The sequence below is a fragment of the Cetorhinus maximus genome, chromosome 29 (assembly GCF_964194155.1).
Source record: "Cetorhinus maximus chromosome 29, sCetMax3.hap1.1, whole genome shotgun sequence".
In the NCBI taxonomy this organism is placed as follows: domain Eukaryota; kingdom Metazoa; phylum Chordata; class Chondrichthyes; order Lamniformes; family Cetorhinidae; genus Cetorhinus; species Cetorhinus maximus.
In genome coordinates, this window is record NC_135907.1 from 24,438,289 (window position 1) to 24,461,282 (window position 22,994).

At 44.8% G+C, this 22,994-nt stretch overlaps 1 protein-coding gene across 2 annotated transcripts in view; it reads right to left on the reverse strand.

Moving 5' to 3' along the window:
* Positions 1–4,082: 4,082 nt before the first annotated feature.
* The window catches only part of LOC144669454 (parvalbumin, thymic-like), a 34,582-nt gene continuing 15,670 nt past the window's right edge, over positions 4,083–22,994 (reverse strand). The window contains exons 1-5 of one of the 2 annotated variants that reach the window (XM_078531899.1): positions 10,993–11,046; positions 9,798–9,865; positions 6,452–6,584; positions 6,022–6,131; positions 4,083–4,288 (exon numbers count right to left, since the gene is read on the reverse strand). In XM_078531899.1, the coding sequence (XP_078388025.1) occupies positions 4,263–4,288; positions 6,022–6,131; positions 6,452–6,584; positions 9,798–9,858 (330 nt within the window). In that variant the 5' untranslated portion in view covers positions 9,859–9,865; positions 10,993–11,046 and the 3' untranslated portion in view covers positions 4,083–4,262. Of the gene's footprint in view, positions 4,289–6,021; positions 6,132–6,451; positions 6,585–9,797; positions 9,866–10,992; positions 11,047–22,994 lie in introns of those variants that run through there. The other variant, XM_078531898.1, reaches the window with a different exon arrangement.

Below are 22,994 nucleotides of genomic sequence, written 5' to 3' on the forward strand. Positions count from 1 at the left end.
CCTCCCCCCCCAAGACACACACACACACACACACACACAAAGCAATGGAATGAAAGACTCACTCTCTCTGTAAATAAACATTTTGGGGGCATGGGAGGGGCCTGGAGGGAATTAAATGCCCTCCCGTGAGGTGAGCTTGGTGGTGGGGAGGGCATTTCATCAGACAGGAGGGGGTAGCAGGTGGGCACCCTGTCTCCTTCGTGCCTCTGCCAAAATTAAGTGAACGGCCTTCCTTACCCTTCCCAAGCCACCGCCAATTGAGGCCCTTAAGTAATCCGCAGAAAACTAGCCCCTTGTCCTTTCTGCCGACTAACCCTCTCCCCCGACCCCCTTCCTGCCATCACCCTCCTGTTGGCCTGGGATCCGGCACTGATCCTAGCCCTGTCCGGTCAGTGCTGTCAGCAGCCAAGTAGAATTAGGTCCATTTGCAGTGGCTTCAATTTTCCTTTGTTGTGGAGCAGATCTTTTTGTTTCACCTCCAGTGTCAACGAGGAACAGGATTTCATCTATCTTTCCAGACACAAGACCACCAACTGTCTCCGCCAGCAGCCACACATCCTCCAAAAAGGTTTCCACTTCAGTAATGTCACTGTGTCTGGTCCAGTTCTTCTTATTCCTGTTGAGGTGCCGGTAAGCAGCCATCATTTGGTGCTGATGAGTACTGACAGCCCCTGATTGGCCAGCTGCTTTTGAGGGGCGGGACTTGTGCCACTGACATCCCTGATCCCAGGGAAGGTTCGCCGCTGGCCTGAGAGGCACTTAATTCAACGGCCCTTCCCACAAAGAGGAGATGCGAGGTTTTCACTGGCTCACCAACCAGCAAGCAAGAGCCCCATCACCTCCATTAAATACCACTCATTGCGCAAAATAAGTTTGAGAAACTTCAGACTGGTTCAAAACAGATGTGATTCAACATCACAGTCTTGTCTTTAGTTTGGTATTCACTGGCGTGAAAGGTGTGGGAAATTGGAACATCATACACACTGCTTCACAGAGAATGAATGTCCTGTCTCTGAGCCTGTAGCAGATTAGAGCAAGCTTTACTTTTAAATGCGGTACATCTGAGCTGGACACTCAGAATTATTTAATTGTCCAACACTTGTTTGAAACATTCCAATATTTGAATATGTTTTTGTACCTTCCCTTGCTATTCATTTAAAACTGTACATATTGTGAGGCTATCCATTCCTGCAGAGGGTGGTGTTTGATGATGGAGGTCAATTGTTTACTCTTCATGTTGGCTGAGAGCCGAGGCTCAGACACGTACATGATTATATTGACCAATGGGATTGCAGGAAAAGGCCACTAATGTACGGCAAGTCTTATGATCACTATTGTCCAATTGGATTCCTTGGGACCAACACAATCAGTTGAAATGATTACATGATTAAGATTGATTATGGCAAAAGGGACACAAGGTTTTTTAGTGTAGATTATTTAGATCTTAGGAAAGGAATTCAATTATTACTATTACTATAATATTTAGCTTTTATCTAACTTCTTTAAAAAAAAATTCTCAAATATAGCCCCAAGTAAAGAGATTTAAAGGTCTGCTGATTGAATTTTCAGAGAGGGGTTTCCCAATTTCCTACCATGACTTCAGCAGAGTCTGCAGACAATCAGTTTGAGTAGGAGGTCGGGACAAGCCCATGAAAATTATACTGTAACTTTAACTCTTTGTCTTCTGATTCTAGTCAACGTACATGTCCAATTTTGGCCTTTGCTAACCAACACTTGGTGAGGCCCTACACTGTTGATTAATCTAGGTTTGGATCTCTTGAGCTTGCTTGGTGTCTATTAGTACAGTCATGTTGCTGATTATATAATAGTGTAAAAGTCTTTGAATGCAACGTCAGACTAAAAAAAAATCATTATTGTGCTAGCTGAATAATGATCACATTCCAGTGTACTCTAGCTATTGATTGCATTATGTTTTGATTAGAAAATATAATAAACGTACTGGAGTTCACAATGACCCTGTGAGTTTATTCAGTAACTGTTGTGGTGAAGGAGTGTATTTTTTTTAAATTGGGATAATGATGAGACTTTTGGTGGTTTTTGAAAGGGGATTGGGATCCTGAAACCTGGAGATGGTTTGATTCCAAGGAGAGTTATTTGACCAGAAGGATATCATTGTTAAGAAATGCAGTTGTCTGAAGACACCTGTTTTCTGGGAGGTCACATGGCCTTGTTTTATGGTTCTGAAAATACATTATATTGCCAGTTGAAAAAGGCTTGGGAGGTCGTGTGCTTTGGAGAGAGAAGCTAAAAGCTGAAGAAACACTGTCTGCTCAGGGGGAAAGAAAGAAGGAGAGAGACCATCCATGGCTTCTCTTGAAAGAAGACAACATCTTGAGAAGAGGAGAACAGCCTTGAAAGAATGCCGGTCCAAAAGAAGGTATGTTCCATGGTTGAAGTTGTGGAGTCTAAGTCCTGTTAGCAGAGATCCTTCTGACCACCTACAAGTGAGACCACATTCTCTAAGTACACCTGAAAACGGTGTGAGAGACATTGACTACCCGAATGCCATTCTGAAAAGACTCCATGTTTTATCCTTTCTTTTCCCTTTGAGTCATTGACTTTCAACATCCTGCCAGAATCCCTCTATTTTTTGATTTTTGTTCTTGTGTGGGTGTGGTTTAGGATATTTAGCAACAGTGATTAGTATACTTTTTTATATTTCATGCTGTACATTGATAACCTTTACTTTTCTACTTCTTTTTAATAAATTGGTGAGTTTGTTGTGTAAGAAGAAACCTGGGTTTTGAATGTTCATTTACTTATCCTCATTTAAATATATCTTGTGACCCGTGGAGAAGTGGAACTAGAGACAAACATCGGAGTCGGAACACTCTTCTTAAGAATTGTTTTTATTATTAACTATCTCCTGTGGGGATGGGGGTGGGGAGGGCAGTCCAGAACAAGAGAGCTTAAAATTAGAGCGATGCTCTTCAAGGTTGATGTCAGGAAAGATTTTGGAAATCTAGAACTTTTCCCAAAAAGCTCGGAGCCAACTTAAAATGTTAAAATGCAGATATCTAGATTTTTGATGCAGAAGTTATTAGGGGTTATGGTACCAAGGCATGTCGATGGAGTTAAGATACAGATCACCCATGATTTAATGGAATTGCAGTTCAGGCTTGAGGGGCTAAATGGCCTTTTGTTCCAATGAAGTACCCTCAGTTTTGGTGTTCTGCTTTTTATCCGCTCAAAGTTAGATGTGGTGTTAGCATTGAACCTGAATCATCTTTCTTTTTGTTTGCTGCGAGTGATAAAAACTGAGACCAATGGTAGTGAACATGAACGTCACTGTCAATCATACGCTCCCTAGCATTCTCTCTCTTATATAACCGCTTGTTCTCAGGAATCCGTGTAAATGGAATTCAGAAACTGTTCAGTTTCCAAATTTGAACCATATTCTGACTGACGGTCTTGGGAACATCTCCAAGTCAACTAATTGTCCCTGAGGACCACCCACCCACACCCAAAGCAGCGATAGACAAATGCAGCAAGACCTGGGCAATATCCAGGCTTGGGCTGACAAGTGGCAAGTAACATTCCCGCCACACAAGTGCCAGGCAATGACCATCTCCAACAACGTACCATCACACCTCGATGTTCAATGGCATTATCATCGCTGAATCCCCCCCATTATCAACATCCTGGGGGTTACCATTGACCAGAAACTGAACAGGACTAGCCACATATATACTGTGGCTACATGAGCAGGTCAGAGGCTGGGAATTATGTGGAGAATAACTCACCTCCTGACTCCCCAAAGCCTGTCCACCATCTACAAGGCAGAAGTCAGGAATTTGATGGAATACTCTCCACTTGCCAGGATTAATGCAGCTCCAACAGCACTGAAGAAGCTCGACACGATCCAGGACAAAGTAGCTCACTTAATTGGCACCCCATCCACAAAAGGAAGGCAGCTCACCACCACCTTTTCAAGGGCAATTAAGAATGGGCAATAAATACTGGCCCAGCCAGTGACACCCACATCCCGTGAATGAATAAGAAAAACACTTTTCACTCATTATTCACAGTGACCTATTAAATCTGAACAAGAGTTTAAGAAGATTCTTTTATTGTTCTTAATTAAATAAATCACCATCTGGATTGAAGAGATTAACAACCAGGTAAGGCTTGTTGAAACAGGAATTGCATCATTGGCTTTGATAAATTGCAGGCTGTTCCTGAGTGCGGGGCGCTGGGTTCCCAGGTGTCAGCTGGGCGACAATACTCCTCTGGAATTCTCTTTATTTAGTTAACAGATTCTGGAATTCTGCAATTTCAGAACAGCTACTTTCACCTTTTTGTTATTGATGTTAATTTCTGTCCCGTTCCCTTCCCCAGATTTGGAAAGCACCAAATCCAAAACCACAAGACAGGTGTTCACTGACCACAAGGTCATTTAACAGAGACTCAACCAACCCTCCACTTTCCGATTTGTCCTCCCTCCTGGGGGTCAGGCTGGCTCCCTATTGAAAGTCAGCACCGTCAGGAACTGCCCCCCAGTGAGAGTCAGCACCTTCAGGAACTGTCCCTCAGTGAGAGTCAGCACCTTCAGGAACTGCCCCCCAGTGAGAGTCAGCACCTTCAGGAACTGTCCCCCAGTGAGAGTCAGCACCTTCAGGAACTGTCCCCCAGTGAGAGTCAGCACCTTCAGGAACTGTCCCCCAGTGAGAGTCAGCACCTTCAGGAACTGTCCCCCAGTGAGAGTCAGCACCTTCAGGAACTGTCCCCCAGTGAGAGTCAGCACCTTCAGGAACTGTCCCCCAGTGAGAGTCAGCACCTTCAGGAACTGTCCCCCAGTGAGAGTCAGCACCTTCAGGAACTGCCCCCCAGTGAGAGTCAGCACCTTCAGGAACTGTCCCCCAGTGAGAGTCAGCACCTTCAGGAACTGTCCCCCAGTGAGAGTCAGCACCTTCAGGAACTGTCCCCCAGTGAGAGTCAGCACCTTCAGGAACTGCCCCCCAGTGAGAGTCAGCACCTTCAGGAACTGTCCCCCAGTGAGAGTCAGCACCTTCAGGAACTGTCTCCCAGTGAGAGTCAGCACCTTCAGGAACTGTCTCCCCCCAGTGAGAGTCAGCACCTTCAGGAACTGTCCCCCAGTGAGAGTCAGCACCTTCAGGAACTGTCCCCCAGTGAGAGTCAGCACCTTCAGGAACTGACCCCCAGTGAGAGTCAGCACCTTCAGGAACTGTCCCCCAGTGAGAGTCAGCACCTTCAGGAACTGTGCCCCAGTGAGAGCACCTTCAGGAACTGTCCCCCAGTGAGAGTCAGCACCTTCAGGAACTGTCCCCCAGTGAGAGTCAGCACCTTCAGGAACTGTCCCACAGTGAGAGTCAGAACCTTCAGGAACTGTCTCCCAGTGAGAGTCAGCACCTTCAGGAACTGTCCCACAGTGAGAGTCAGAACCTTCAGGAACTGTCTCCCAGTGAGAGTCAGCACCTTCAGGAACTGTCCCACAGTGAGAGTCAGCACCTTCAGGAACTGTGCCCCAGTGAGAGTCAGCACCTTCAGGAACTGTCCCCCAGTGAGAGTCAGCACCTTCAGGAACTGTCCCCCAGTGAGAGTCAGCACCTTCAGGAACTGTCCCACAGTGAGAGTCAGAACCTTCAGGAACTGTCTCCCAGTGAGAGTCAGCACCTTCAGGAACTGTCTCCCAGTGAGAGTCAGCACCTTCAGGAACTGTCCCACAGTGAGAGTCAGAACCTTCAGGAACTGTCTCCCAGTGAGAGTCAGCACCTTCAGGAACTGTCCCCCAGTGAGAGTCAGCACCTTCAGGAACTGACCCCCAGTGAGAGTCAGCACCTTCAGGAGAGGAGGATTAAAGATAGGAAAATTACACAAATTTTGACACTCTCAATTATTTGGTTTTTAAACAATTCTTATTTAATTTCTCTGCGCATATAATGAACCATCCCTGAGTTTACAGTCACAGTAATCCTGGGAAAGATGCATGTGTAGGGAGTGAGGAGCAGGCGAGTTATTTGTAAATTTTTAAACACTCACCAGAAAAATCAATTCTCCCGTTGCCGTCCACGTCTCCATCCGACACAAAACTGTCCGTCTCGTAGTCACTGAGTATCCGTGCTCCAGGGCAGAAACACTGAAGGAACAACCTTTAATTAAAAAAAAAACACGGGGACACCCCCCACATCAAAATCCTGAGAGAGGAGAGCACAGATAAACAGGAGAGCAGCATTTCTGTTGTATTTGTGTGTTGTGTATGGCTGGGATTCAGCCGTGATGCCTTACATGGCTGGATATCCTGCTGACAGATGCAGTCAATGTGAAGTATGACTTCTCAATAAATGTAAGAACTCATTCCCCAGTGAAGATTTCCAGTTTCCCTGCTACATTGTCTGCAGTGGGGTTTCCTGCGCTCACTCCCATTACTATTTCATGTTAATGTTTAGAACAAAGTGAAGGAAGTTCCTACTTGAGCTCGCTTTTCTCAATGAAGCCACTTCTGTCGTCGTCGAGAATGGCAAAAATTTTCCGGATCTCCTCTGCAGTTTTCTTGGCCAGGCCCGAGGTTTTGGAGAATTTCTTGAGTTGGAAGGAGCCTGGATCTGAAACAGCAGAGAGTTAGTCACAGGGGAGCACCCGGGAAACCTCATTGTTGGGAGGGAAGGCTCAGAATCTGTTCAATGCCAATCGACGGGAAAGTGGCGTGGAGGCCACAATCAGGTCGCCCATGACCTAATTGAATGGTGAAGCAGGCTTGATGGGCAGAATGGCCTCCTATTGCTCCTAATTCATATGTTCCTAAATCGGCTTCAATGAAGGATCAGAGAGTTAGGTACTGGTTATCGACATTCCATAATACATTTAAACCTAGATAAGAAAAATGATTGCACAGAACAAAAACTCAGACATGTGCTTTACACACAAGGTCAATGTGTTACAGATGGGGTCAATGTGTTACAGACGGGGTCAATGTGCTACAGACGGGGTCAATGTGCTACAGACGGGGTCAATGTGTTACAGACAGGGTCAATGTGTTACAGATGGGGTCAGTGTGTTACAGGCAGGGTCGATGTGTTACAGACAGGGTCAATGTGTTACAGGCAGGGTCGATGTGTTACAGATGGGGTCAGTGTGTTACAGGCAGGGTCGATGTGTTACAGACAGGGTCGATGTGTTACAGACGGGGTCAATGTGCTACAGACGGGGTCAATGTGTTACAGACAGGGTCAATGTGTTACAGATGGGGTCAGTGTGTTACAGGCAGGGTTGATGTGTTACATACAGGGTCGATGTGTTACAGACAGGGTCAATATGTTACAGGCAGGATCAATGTGTTACAGACAGGGTCGATGTGTTACAGACAGTGTCGATGTGTTACAGGCAGGTTTATCAGTTTAATACCTGGAATGGGCAGGTTATCTTATGAGGAAAGGCTGGACAGACTAGGCTTGTATCCGCTGGAGTTTAGAAGAGTGAGAGGTGACTTGATTGAAACACATAAGATCCTGAGGGGTCTTAACAGGGTGGATGTGTAGAGGATGTTTCCTCTTGTGAGAGAACCTAGAACTAGGGGTCACTGTTTAAAAATAAGGGGTCACCCATTTAAAACGGAGATGAGAAGAAATTTTTTCACTCACGGGTCGTGAGTCTTTGGAACTCTCTTCCTGAAAAGGTGGTGGAAGCAGAGTCTGGATAGATTCTTGGTAAGCAAGGGGGGGTGATTGGTTATCGGGGGTAGGCGGGATGCAGATTTGAGGTTACTATCAGATCAGCCATGATCTTATTATATTGTGGATCAGGGTCAAGCGGCCGAATGGCCCACTTCTTAATTACTTAATTTCTTAATTAATTACCCAATAGTAACAGGTAGTGCAGAGGGTATAGAGAAGGGGGAACTTAGAACAAGCACCATCACTAGAAAAAGTACTGAGCAAGCTATTGGGATTAAAGGGTGACAAATCCCCAGGACCTGATGGCCTACATCCCAGGCTCTTAAAGGAAGTGACAGCAGAAATAGTGGATGCATTGGCTACAAAATTCCCTGGATTCTGGAACGGCTCCAGTGGATTGGAAAAATGCTAATATGATGCCTTTATTCAAAAAGGGGGGAAGGCAGAATGTAGGAAACTATAGACCAGTTAGTTTAACGTCTGTCGTTGGGAAACTGTTGGGATCCATTATTAAGGAAGTAGTAATGGGGCATTTGGAAAGTCAAAATGCAATCCATCAGGGTCAGCATGGTTTTATGAAGAGTAAATTGTGTTTGACTAATTTTCTAGAGTTCTTTGAAGATGTGACAAGCAAAGTGGATCCTGTAGATGTAGTATATCTGGATTTCCAGGAGGCCTTTAATAAGGTGCCGCACAAAAGATTAATTCACAAGATAAGATCACCTGGAGTTAGGAGTAATATATTAGATAGGATAGAGGATTGGCTAACCAACAGAAAGCAGAGAGTCGGGATAAATGGGTCTTTTTCTGGATGGCAAGTTTAACTAGTGAGGTGCCACAGGGTTCGGTCCTTGGGCCCCAACCATTTACAATCTATATTAATGACTTGGATGCAGGGATAGAAGGTATTATAGCTAAATTTGCAGATGACACCAAAATAGGTGGGAAAGTAAGTTGCAATGGAGAAATAAGAAATTTACAAATGGATATGGACAGGTTCGGTGAATGGGCCAAATTCAATTCATCTGCCACCTCCTTGTTTTCTATTATCAATTCTCCAGACTCACTTTCTATAGGACCAATGTTCACTTTGTTAACTCATTTCTTTTTAAAATACTTATAGAAACTCTTGCTATTTGTTTTTATATTTCTGGTTAGCTTTCTCTCGTACTCTAATTTCTCCCTCTTTTTTAATATTTTGGTCATCCTTTGCTGTTCCTTTTATTCTGTCCAATCTTCTGGCCTTATACCTATCTTTGCACAATTATATACTTTTTTTTTGAGGTTGATACTATCTTTAATATTTCTAGTTAGCCACAGATGGTGTGTCTGTCCCTTAGACTTTTTCTTACTCGTTGGAATGTATCTATTCTCTGTATTCTGAACTATCCCCTTAAATGTTTGCCACTGCATCTTTATTGACCTATCCCTTAACCCAATTTGCCAATTCACTTTAGCCAGCTCTGCTTTCATGCCCTCATAATTGCCCTTATTTAAGTTTAAAAACATAGTCTCAGACCTACTCCTCTCTCCCTCAAACTGAATGTAAAATTCAAGCATATTATGGTCGCTGCTACTTAGGGGCATCTTTACTATGAGGTCATTAATTAATTCCATCTCGTTGCACAATACCAGAATGTGCTGTTCTAGGAAACTATCCCGGAAACATTCTATGAACTCCTCATCTAGGATACCTTTGCACGTCTGATTTTTCCAGTCAATGTGTAAATTAAAATCTCCCATGATTATCACCGTGCCTTTTTGACAAGCTCCCATTATTTCTTCCTTTATGCTCCACCCTACCATGTGGTTAGTATTAAGGGGCCTATGACTCCCACAAGCAACTTCTTGCCTTTATCATTTCTCATCCCTACTACTTGCCCCCACATACATCACGCAGCCTTCAGACCTGAGCTGAGTTAGATTATCTCAGTGAACACTGTGGCAGTGATGATATAATTGGTATCATTGATGCTAGGGTAGGGAGGGGTAAGGTAGGGAGGGGTAAGGTAGGGAGGGGGAAGTGAGCGTGAATGAGTTCCACACATTTGACCGAAGCTTCAGGGGAACCTGACCCTGTGAAACTGGAAAGAGAACAGCAGAAAATGAGGAGGTTTTTCTTTAAAGTGCAATATATGAGTTTACCATTGCATTCAGCGAGAGCAGCAGCTACATCACCAGCAGCAAGGAAGTCAGTGATCTTCATTGTAAACCTGTGAACGAGAAGTGTTTGGACACATTACCGTCTAGAATAAACTGCTGGAATGTTTAGATCTTATTCGTTCATTGAGCAAATATTCTAAACGATTAACAACTAGACACTCTCTCTCTATGAAGACCTCTGTTTCACTTTGTATTAAAATTTCTCTGATTCACTCTATATACAAACATACGCATTAGGAGCAGGAGTAGGCCACTCGGCCCCTCGAGCCTGCTGCACCATTCACTAAGATCATGGCGCATCTGATTTTAACCTCAACTTCACAATCCCACCTACCCCCAATAACCTTTCACCCCTGTGCTTATCAAGAATCTATCTACCTCTGCCTTAAAAATATTCAAAGACTCTGCCACAACCACCTGTTGAGGAGGAGAATTACAAAGTCTCACGACCCTTGGAGAGAAAAAAAAATCTCCTTGTCTCTGTCCTAAATGGGCCACCCCTTATTCTTAAACAGCGACCCATAGTTCTAGATTCTCCCACAAGAGGAAACATCCTTTCTATATCCACCCTGTCAAGACTCCTCAGGATCTTACATGTTTGAATCAAGTCGCCTCTTACACTTCTAAACTCCAGCGGATACAAGCCTAGTCTGTCCAATCTTTCCTCATAAGACAACCCGCCCATTCCTGGTATTAGTCTGATAAACCTTCTCTGAACTGCTTCTAACGCATTTACATCCTTCCTTAAATAAGGAGGCCTGTGTACGCAGTACTCTAGATGTGGTCTCACCAATGCCCTATATAAATGAAGCATAACCTCTCTACTTTTCTATTCAATTCCCTCGCAATATCTATAGCGATCTCTCCCTCAGCCTCTCTCCCACTGCCTGTTGAGTCGGCAGTCTTCACGAGAATCAAAGGGAATACAAAGCTGTGAAGAAATCCCATTCGTCAATGAAATTCTGAGCAATCCTGTGTGCCTGTAGTGAATTGATAAGCAGTTGGGAGCGTAAACTCTCGAGGTGAATCCCTTTTGCTGCTGAAAAATATAAAGATCGCCTTGGACCTAAAACCTGTGTTTGTAAGAGTTTCATTTCACACATCTCACAAAGAGCTGCACAGGAATCTTACTGTATTTCTGATGGTAACCTAACAAAGTGGATTAAGTATCACTTACCCGTGTGTTCTTCTGTGTCTAAGGCAGGGAGTCGAGAGATAAGCACTTGCACCTGTTGCCAGTTCCAATGTTGGATTTATATACTGTACAGACCATCCTGTACTGTTTTCAATAGCAGTTACAAAGGGGAGGAGATCTTGAACATGTAAACTATCACAGTGGTATGAAAATGGGTCTGTTGGGGTCAGCACTTGCCCAGTTTACACTGTACACAAAGCTGAACAGGGTTGCCCTCCAAGAGCTCAAATGAGTGGGACATTGTAGCTTCCACTCCGTACCCAGTGGATCTACTCTGCTCACACAGGCAAGAAGCTGTTTGAATGGACATTTAATCCATCAACAAAAAACAGAATAGAACTGCGTGCATCCACGGATATCTATGTGACCTGGGGTCAATATATATTCGTCAACCAACATCAGTAAACCAAATTATTTGGTCATTATCACACTGCTGTTTGTGCGATCTTATTGTGTACAAATTGGCTGTTGTGTGACCCACATTACAACAGTGAGGGCACGCCATTGTCAGCAAAACAGTTTGGTATTTCCTGCGGTAATGGCAAGTAAAAAGACTTGCATTTATATAGCACCTTTCACCACTTCGAGGCACCTCAAATAGCTTAACGGAAAACGAAGTGCTCTTGAAGTGTCGTCACTGTTGTAATGTAAGAAACAAAGCAGCCAATTTGTGCACAGCAAGCTCCCACAAACAGCATTGAGATACCAATTGAACAACCATTTTTTGCTGGTGTTGGTTAAGAGAGGAATGTTACCCAGGCGAGTGTGAGAGTTCCTAGCTCTGTACTCTGGGATCTCTCACACCTTCCCGAAGCACTGGGACAGCGGGAAGAGGCCTGATTTTTACCTGAAAAACAGTGAGGTACTTCCTCAGTACTGACCCTCCGACAGTACAGCACTCCCTCAGTACTGACGCTTTGAGAGTGCAGCATTCCCTCAGAACTGACCCTTCGACAGTGCAGCACTCCCTCAGTACTGACCCTTCGACAGTGCAGCACTCCCTCAGTACTGATCCTCCGACAGTGCAGCACTCCCTCAGTACTGACCCTTCGACAGTGCAGCACTCCCTCAGTACTGATCCTCCGACAGTGCAGCACTCCCTCAGTACAGACCCTCTGACAGTGCAGCACTCCCTCAGTACTGACTCTCGACAGTGCAGCGTTCCCTCAGTACTGACCCTCTGACAGTGCAGCACTCCCTCAGTACTGACTCTCGACAGTGCAGCGTTCCCTCAGTACTGACCCTCTGACAGTGCAGCACTCCCTCATACTGACCCTCGAACAGTGCAGTGCTCCCTCAGTACTGACCCTCCGACAGTACAGCACATCCTCAGAAGTGGCAACCTCACTTATACGCTTAAATCCTGGAGTGGGTCTTGATTAATAATGCGAATGACTTTACAAACCGATTGCTGTGACATTTGTGCAGCTGTTTGAGTTGAGAGGACATTTTGGGGGGAAAAAATCCCCCAAAATAACCAATGAGTAATATTGGGAGAAGGCAGTGGCATAATGATAATGTCACTGGACTAGTAATCCAGACACCTAGGTGTCTAATGCTAATGCTCTGCTAATGCTCTGGGAACATAGGTTCAAACCTCACCATGAGAGCTGGTGGAATTTAAATTCAATTAATAAAGTCTGGAATTGAACAGCTGGTCTCAATAATAGTGACCATGAAACCATTGTCGGTTCTCATAAAATCCCAACTGGTTCATGAATTTCTTCAGGAAAGTAAACCTCCTGTTCTTTCTCAGCCTGGCCTACATATCACTCCAGACCCACAGTTTGGGTTCTGCCAGGGTCACTCAGCTCCTGACCTCATTACAGCCTTGGTTCAAACTTGGACAAAAGAGCTGAACTCCTGAGGTGAGGTTCAAGTGTCTGCCCTTGACATCAAGGCAGCATTTGACCGAGTGTGGCATCAAGGAGCCCGACCCATACTGGAGTCAATAGGAATCGGGGCAAAACTCTCCACTGGCTGGAGTCATTCCTAGCACAAAGGAAGATGCTTGTGGTTGTTGGAGATCAGTCATATCAGCTCCAGGACATCACTGCAGGAGTTCCTCAGGGTAGTGTCCTAGACCCAATCATCCTCAGCTGCTTCATCAATGACCTTCCCTCCATCATAAGGTCAAAAGTGGGGATGTTCACTGGTGGTTGCACAATGTTCAGCACCAATCGCAACTTTTTTTATTCATTGATGGGATGGAGGCGTTGCTGGCTGGGCCAGTATTTAGTGCCCTTCTCTAGTTGCCCTTGAGAAGGAGGTGGTGAGCTGCCTCCTTGAACCGCTGCAGTCCATGTGGTGTAGGTACACCCACAGTGCTGTTAGGGAGAGAGTTCCAGGATTTTGACCCAGCGACAGTGAAGGAACGGTGATATATTTCCAAGTCAGGATGGTGAGTGGCTTGGAGGGGAACTTGCAGGTGGCGATGTTCCCATCTATCTGCTACCCTTGTCCTTCTAGATGGTAGTGGCCTATGAGTTTGGAAGGTGCTGTCTAAATGGTAATAATATGGTGAGTTACTGGAGTGCATCTTGTAGATGATACACACTGCTGCTTTTGTGCTTTGGTGGTGGAGGGAGTGAATGTTTGTGGATGAGGTCCTAATCAAGCGGGCTGCTTTGTCCTGGACAGTGTCAAGCTTCTTGAGTGTTGTTGGAGCCGCACTCACCCTGGTAAGTGGAGAGTATTCCATCACACTCCTGACTTGTGCCTTGTAGATGGTGAACAGGCTTTGGGGAGCCAGGAGGTGAATTACTCATCAAAGGATTCCTAGCCTCTGACCTGCTTTTGTGGCCACAGTATTTATATAAGAGACTATAAGACATAGGGGCAGAAATTAGGCCATTCAGCCCATCGAGTCTGTTCTGCCATTCAATCATGGCTGATAAGTTTCGCAACCCCATCCTCCCGCCTTCTCCCCGTAACCTTTGATCCCCTTACCAATCAAGAACCTATCTATCTCGGTCTTAACTACCCTCAATGACCTGGCCTCCACAGCCCTCTGTGGCAATGAATTCCATAGATTCACCACTCTCTGGCTAAAGAAGTTTCTCCTCATCTCTGTTCTAAAAGGTCTTCCCTTTACTCTGAGGCTGTGCCCTCGGGTCCTAGTCTCTCCTACTAATGGAAATATCTTCCCCACGTCCACTCTATCCAGGCCTTTCAGTATATGGCTAGTTATATGGTTGGATTCTCTTTTGTTGGAGATGGTCATTGCCTGACACTTGTGTGGCGCGAATGTTACTTGCCACTTGTCAGTCCAGGTGTTTCTGCATTTGGACATGGACTGCTTCAGTATCTGAGGAATCACGAATGGTGTTGAACATTGTGCAATCATCAGTGAACATCCCCACTTCTGACCTTACGATGAAAGGGAGGTCATTGATGAAGCAGCTGAAGATGGTTGGGCCAAGGACACTACCCTGAGGAACTCCTGCAGTGATGTCCTGGAGCTGAGATGATTGACCTCCAACAACCACAACCATCTTCCTTTGTGCTAGGTATGACTCCAACCAGTGGAGAGCTTTCCCCCCAATTCCCATTGACTCCAGTTTTGCTAGGGCTCCTTGATGCCACACTTGATCAAATGCTGCTTTAATGTTAAGAGCAGTCATTCTCACCTCACCTCTGGAGTTCAGCTCTTTTATCCATGTTTGAACCAAGGCTGTAATGAGGTCAAGAGCAGATGCAGCCTGTGCCCATATGCAGTGAGATCTGGATAATATTCAGGCTTGGGCTGATAAGTGGGAAGTAACATTCATGCTACACAAGTGCCAGGCAATGACCTCCAACAAGAGAGAATCTAACCATCGCCATTTGATGTTCAATGGCATTACCATCACTGAATCCCCCACTATCAACATCCTGGGAGTTACCATTGACCAGAAAATGAACTGGACTCACCATATAAATACTGTGGCTACAAGAGCAGGTCAGGGGCTGGGAATTCCTGAGGAGGCTAACCCACCTCCTGACTCCCCAAAGCCTGTCCACCATCTACAAGGCACAAGTCAGGAGTGTGATGGAATACTCTCCACTTGTCTGGATGAGTGCAGCTCCCACAACACTCAAGAAGCTCCAAAGCAGCCAGGACAAAGGTTGATTGGTGCCCCATCCACCAGCTTAAATATCCATTCCCTCCACCACCAATGCACAGTAGCAGCAGTGTGTACCATCTACAAGATGCACTGCAGCAACTCACCAAGACTCCCTATACAGCACCTTTCCAAACTCATGACCTCTACCACCGAGAAGGACAAGGACAGCACATAGATGGGAACACCACCACCTGGAAGTTCCCCTCCAAGTCACTCACCATTCTGACTTGGAAATATATCGACGTTCCTTCACTGTCGCTGGGTCAAAATCCTGCAACTCCCTCCCTAACAGCACTGTGGGTGTACCTACACCACATGGACTGCAGCGGTTCAAGAAGGCAGCTCACCCCCACCTTCTCAAGGGCAATTAGGAACGGGCAATAAAAATGCTGGCCCAGCCAGCGATGCCCACACCAGTAAAAAAACATTTTTAAAAATTCCAGCAAGTTACTCACTGGGTTAAGCACAGTCTCAGTCAAGTGGATATGTTCCCAGTCACACTGGATATCCAGTGTATGTTGGAGATTCTCATGGTGAAGCTGCTTCAAGGAGCACTGATTCTTGCTTCCTGAGAAACAGCGGGAGGCCAATCAGCCCTTTTAGCCTGTGCTGCCTTTCAATGGCCCTCCCGGTCACTATCCAGTTACCTCCAATGGGAAGAGAGTGTGTGTGGTTTCTGGCTGAGATCAGCATCTTCCTTGGCTGGCATGGTCAGACAGCTTACACACTCTCACAGCCTGGGCTTTGGCCGCACTCTCACAGGTCCAGAGGATGTCTGCTCCTGTGCTCCGAGCTCAACTTTCAGATAAGAAAGGAGAAAGTTGTGATTGGGGGAGAACTGATTTTGAACAGAGGTGAAGGCTGAGGTTAATAGCTCTTTAAAGACAGTGAGGGAGATGGCAGCGTGTGAGGTGTGGTGGAAAGGTCAGGGTATGACTCAGCCACAGGAACTTGTAGACTAGCTGACCCTGTTTTGCTTATTGACACCGTAACTAGAAGTAAACCTGCAGATTTATGTGAGGACACAGGTTTGTAATTCATATAAACACACCTGCCGGAATCCTATTATGATTGTAAAAAGCAAGGTCACCCCATTTCTCAATACCGCTACATGAATGTAATATATGTCCCCAAGTGTTTCACAGGCATGGAGCAGACCATAGAACACTGGCAGAGATATTAGGGAGAGTGAATGAATGTTTGGGATAGATTGAGAGGGGTGGGAGGTGGCTCGTGAGGCCGACAAGGTAAACAGGGAGAAATCAGCCAGGTCTCCCTCCCCTGATTCCTGTACAGTGAATCCCTTTAGACGGTGCATTGTGTGGCTGTCAGATGAGGGCAAGACTAAGCTTTACTGATTATTGTGCCCATCACATCTGCTTATAGCCCCTCCTACCCAGAGATCTACTGTCATGGGGTGCCACACTCATCTGGCAGTCACCACCCTCACACTGTAGCTCACACCATCTACTGTGGCTCGTCTGCAACCAGTCTGTGACCCTCCGTCATCTAACTACACCTCTTTCTGCTGCCCTCCTCTTTGCCCTCTAGCAGGGATCTCTGTAGCTTTTCAGCTCTGATCAAAAATGGTGGAAATAGTGGGATTTTGTTTCCTGGATGTTACTTCTTACTGTTCTTTCTCTCCTTACAATTTCCGGCACCTCTTGCTGCTCTGTATATGGAATTTTAAACATGCATCTTAGCGTTCACATTCCAAAGGCCTCGATGTTCTTGCACAGATCATTATTTATTGTCCAGGTTTCTGGGGCAGACAGGAAAGTGGATAGAATGTAGCATCTCAGGAGTTTTTTCCTTATTCCAAGCTCGAGTTTTCTTGTTGTTTTCCTGAAGCCACAGTTCATTCTTTTTTTGGAAAATTATTTTTGAAAACCTTCGACTGGAATTTGAAAAGAGGCAGGAGAAACTGCTTTAAAACGTGAGGCCACCTCACGCGGTGAAGGTGAGAAAAAGCAAACAAGACTCCCCCCCCCCCCTCCCCCACCTCAAACCACCACCCCCACCAAAGAAGTGTGAAGAGAGAGAGAGAGAGAGAGGACGATAGGACCTGCTAACCAGCCGGGAGATACAAACCTGCGGACACTCAAACCCCTGTGGAGAATGAAATAAACTCCACCTCCTGTTGGTTTTCACTATCTCGAAATGCGTCAAAATTTCTCAGAAGAAACACCAAAACGTGATTAAGATAAAAGCAAAACACTGCGGACGCTGGAAATCTGAAGCAAAAACGGAAAATGCTGGAAAAACTCAGCAGGCCTGACGGCGTCTGTGGAGAGAAAAAAAGCAGAGTTAATGTTTCGAGTCCGGATGACTCTTCTTCAGAATGTGATTACTTGTCCTCGAACAATGACTACAGCAGATGTGGTAATCGAATTCCTTTGGAATCTCCAGCTTTAAGAACTGTGTTGGCCAAGGAGAAGCAGAGGAATCTGGAGAAGCTGCTAATGGAGCAGTAAGGAATCTCTCTCTCTTTTAACTAAAGCCAATATAAAATCCAGCATGGAGAGAGTGAATGTTGTTCTGATCCCCAGCTGAGGTTACCCCTGGACAAGCCCGATCCCAGAATGGGACCCGGCTTGATAGATCCTAACTTTTATTTGTTTGTTTAGATACATGGAGAGGGGCTACTGAACTGAGTCACCAGAGTCAGTTTTAGCAAAAGAATAAAACATTTATTAAACAAGAAAAGATGAACTATATTATAATACTCCTTCACCCACAACTATACCTCTACACATATATGCAGATTCGTAAGGATAACACAAGTTACAAAAGTTATCTTGTACTCTAATGTTCACAGTAAATACACAGTCCATATAAACCAATAGGCACTCTGTGGTCAGACACACCACACTCTGAAACCAAGCCACAGATGCCACCTCAACCAGATGTTATGGATCTCTCCTCAACTTCCCCCCCACCACCCCCAGACGCTTGCCACACTGTGAGCCAACCAGTCTCACTGAACTCTGTCTTTCACTCGAGGGTTTCCAATCTCCGCTCTCCAGGAACTCGCTTTAGAATCTTCTCCCAAACCGATGTTTTCTTTCAGATGCCTTACACAAAGGTTCACCTCCAGGGTTTCGAACGCTCCTTTCGATGTCCCCCTACCCTGGGTCACCACATGCATTCAAGCTTTCCTCTCTCTCACCCACTCAGCTGTCAACAGTTGCTTCACATGCCCATAGCAAAGAGTTACAGATCTTCAGTTGTCTCTTTGGACCTTCTGGCCTCTTGCCAGCTGTTTTCACTTTAAATATGCTTTCTGCAGCTTTTGTCTCTTTAATCTGAAGCTTGGAGCCTTTCTCTCTGCCCTTCACTCTTAACCTCACTTAACAGGACCTTTTCCAGGTTCCTATCCTTCCTTTGACTAGAAGGTCTGCTTGAGACTTTCTCCTGTTCAACTCCCCTGGTTATGGGGTCTTTTCTTTAGCTTGGAACTGACTATCAGTCCCCTTTGCTCCAGTCTCTCCTGGCAGCTCTCTTCAAAACCAACTGAACTCAAACAGCTTCCAAATCAACTACTGTTTCTAGTTTCTTCTGTGTGTGTCTGTAGAGGGACCTGCCTCTCTGAGCCCCTGTTGCTAGGCAACGGCCCAGTTTCTCTACTCTTGTTTGTTTAACTTAGCTGCAACAGTTGTAAAACTCTCATTAGAAATGCTGGCACCTTTTAAAGCAAAACTAAAACTCAAATTGACCTCTCCTCAACACACAGATACAGAAATACAAATCAAACTTAAACATTAAAGCTAAAACTCATTCCTGACACCCACAAATACCAATATAACTCACTTAAACTATCTCTATTTCTTAACAATGTCCACCAGAAAGAACTTCATCAATTTCTGGAAGACAGATTACAGATTTTAAAAAGTGAAACTGTCTCCAGCAAATGCAGTTACATGGACTTCAATTCAACTCCGGGATTTTAAAGGAACCAACCAACTTAAAATGGCCACAACGTTCAACAATCTACACCTCAAGGACAAGCAAAGGACTTACCTGTTTATTCTTTTTTAACTTTTTATTTTGAACCCTAGCTTTCCTTACTTCTGATACCTGCCTGTGTGTAACATTGCATCTTTTATTAATTTCCCCTTAGATTTAGTGGCTAATAAACTTGCTCTTTCTTTGACTCAAGAAAGCCTTGTGATTGGCTCCTTATTGTTCACTGTATAGATAGTAAAAAAAATACGTTTGGATTTGGAAAAGGCACCCACAGGAAAAAGAAATGTAAAAACCTTTGTTGTGACCAAGTGAGGAGGCTGAATAAGAGGGAGCCGGTTAACTCCTCCTCACCCAGACTTAACATTGTTAACATCCTTTATCTTCACAAAATTACTCCCGGCTATCTCTATCCTTCCTCTAAATTCGGCAGCGCATCTGCCGTCTTCTGTTGTCATTTGTCTTAAATTGATAAACTTATCTACTTGTTTCAGTGCGACACCGTCCACTTCAATCTTCACCCTAGTTTCTTCTAATATATTCCTTCTGATGACCATTGTTTCTGTCTTTTTGCTGTTCATACTCAATCCATATTCAAAACTTTCAGCTTTTACTTGATCTGCGAGATTTTGCAGGGACTTTTCTGATTCTGCAAGTACAGCCAAACACAAACTTGTTGTGTTCTTGCCTCCAATTTTTACATTTGATTCTCTGAATATTTGTTCTGTGTATAGATTGAATAACATTGGCTCCAGTACACAGCCTTGTCGTAATCCTCTGGTCACTTCATCTTGTCAAAGTACAACTCATGTTGCTGTTCCTGGGTCTGCAGTTCCCATGTCAATAGGAGAACGAGCCACAGACCATGGAGTTTAAATCTATTTTAGTATTTTACTATATTGCTATGTTGTTGTGCTATTGTGTTACTATAGAACAGGATTGATCTGCTACTATTTTAGATGGTTACAATGTTACTGTGTTAATTTAGCCCGGACTTTACTGTCATTACTCCGTGAAACTAACAGCAACTTCTGGTGTCCGCACATGCATAAATTAAAAGTGGAAATTCAGAAGTTGGGGCCAGTGATTCCCCAACACCCCCCCACCCCCAAACACCTCCCCCCCCTCCCCCCCCCCCCCCAACCCCAAGAATAGGCTGTTGAATTCAATGTAGTACAAAAACCGCTTGGTGTAGTACATGAACCACTCGGTGTAGTACATGAACCACTCGGTGTAGTACATTAATCGCTCGGTGTAGTACATGAACCACTCGGTGTAGTACATTAATCGCTCGGTGTAGTACATGAACCACTCGGTGTAGTACATAAACCGCTCGGTATAGTACATGAACCACTCGGTGTAGTACATGAACCACTCGGTGTAGTACATTAATCGCTCGGTGTAGTACATGAACCACTCGGTGTAGTACATGAACCACTCGGTGTAGTACATTAATCGCTCGGTGTAGTACATGAACCACTCGGTGTAGTACATTAATCGCTTGGTGTAGTACATGAACCACTCGGTGTAGTACATTAATCGCTTGGTGTAGTACATGAACCACTCGGTGTAGTACATAAACCGCTCGGTGTAGTACATGAACCACTCGGTGTAGTACATGAACCACTCGGTGTAGTACATTAATCGCTCGGTGTAGTACATGAACCACTCGGTGTAGTACATGAACCACTCGGTGTAGTACATTAATCGCTCGGTGTAGTACATGAACCACTCGGTGTAGTACATGAACCACTCGGTGTAGTACATTAATCGCTCGGTGTAGTACATGAACCACTCGGTGTAGTACATTAATCGCTCGGTGTAGTACATGAACCACTCGGTGTAGTACATGAACCACTCGGTGTAGTACATTAATCGCTCGGAGTAGTACATAAACCACTCGGTGTAGTACATGAACCACTCGGTGTAGTACATAAACCACTCGGAGTAGTACATAAACCACTCGGTGTATATATAAACCCGCTCGGTGTAGTATATAAACCATCAACTAGTGGAAGGGATGTAGAGAAACAAATTTGCAAAGAAATTAGAGAGAGGTGCAAGAATTATAGAGTAATTATAATGGGAGACTTCAATTATCCAAATATAGACTGGGATAGGAATAGTGCAAAGGGACAAGAGGGGCGAGAGTTCCTGGAATTTGTTCAAGATAATTTTCTGCAGCATATGTTTCCAGTCCAACGAGAGGGTAGGCACTGATGGACCTGGTTCTGGGGAATGAGTTGGCCCAAGTGGAACAAATATCAGTGAGGGAGCATTTAGGGGACAGTGACCATTGTATCATAAGGTTTAGGTTGGCCTTGGAGAAGGACAAGGAACAATCCAGAGCGGGGAGAATTAACTGGGGGAAAGCCAACTTCGATGGGATGAGAATGCACCTGAGTCGAGTGAGTTGGAATCAAATGTTGGCAGAAAAGAAGGTGGCTGAACAATGGGCCACCTTGAAAGAAAAAGTATTGCAGGTAACGTCAAGGTATATCCTCTTGAAGGGGACAGGTAGGGCAAAAAAACCCAGAGTGCCCTGGATGACGAGAGAGATAGAGGTGAAGATGAAAATTAAGAAGTGCGCGTATGACAGATATCAGGTAGAAAATACAATGGAGAATCAGGGGAAGTGAAAAACTAATAAGAAAAGCAAGGAGAGAGTATGAAAAGAGACTGGCAACTAATATAAAAGGGAATCCCAAGGTCTTGTATAAGCAAATAATTAATAAAAAGGTGGTAAAAGAAAGAGTAGGGCCGATTAGGGATAAAAAAGGGGACTTGCACATGGGGGCAGGAGAAATAACAGAGGTATTAAATGGGTACTTTGCATCTGGCTTTACAAAGGAAGAAGATGCCTCCCAGGCTGAGGTGAGAGAGGGATTCATTGGTACACTTAAAGAATTTACAATTGAGAAGGAAGAAGTTTTAGAAAGGCTATCTTTACTTAAAATGGGCAAGGCACCAGGACCCGATGAGATGCATCCAAGGGAAGTGAGAGTGGAAATTGCAGAGGCGCTAGTGATAATCTTCCAGTCTTCTTTAGACACAGGGGAGGTGCCAGAGGGCTGGAGAATTGTGAATGTTACACCCTTGTTCAAAAAGGGATGCAAGGATAAAACTGGCAACTACAGACCAGTCAGTTTGACTTCAGCAGTAGGAAAACTTCTGGAAACTACAGTTTGGGACAAAATCAATAGTCACTTAGACAAGTGCAGGATAATTAAGGAAAGCCAGTGTGGTTCATTAAGGGAAAAGCATATTTAACTAATTTGGAGTTTTTCAAGGAGGTAATAGAGAAGGTTGATAAGGGCAATGCTGTTGTTAGGGGGAAATAAAGGGATACAGTAAGAACTCATTGAAGGGAATCAATACTTAAAATATCCAAGCAGGCAAAACCTGTCTGCGTAAGCAGTTAACAGTTAAAGGCCAGGCTGGACAGAGAGAAATCTAAACCTTGCACATTCTCAGGGCTTGTGAGAATCAGCAAGGCCATATTGGACAAAGAAGAATGTAAATATGATAGATTGAGTGGTTTGGGAGTCAGACTGGAGCCTTAGGTTGGAAAACAACTAAGATTGAGCCTGTTTATAGCAGATAGGGAAAGAACAGCTGGTCTTAGTTTAGGTAAGAGGGAGGGTCTCTGCCTGGGTGTGAAACAAATAGGGACATACAATGCATGTACTTGTCACCAGACTTGTTAGTTTAATGTAAACCTATATGTTGACAAGATCAAAATCTGGAAACTGTTCTTGTACGTGACCAATAATGTATCAATATGATGAACACTTGTAGTTTAGCAGAGTGCAGTCTCAAGCTGTATTGAGATGGTGCCCTCCTTGCAATTGCTGGAATAAACGATCGTAACCTGCACCTGAGTCTCCTGTGGTCCATTCATCAAAGACACCACAA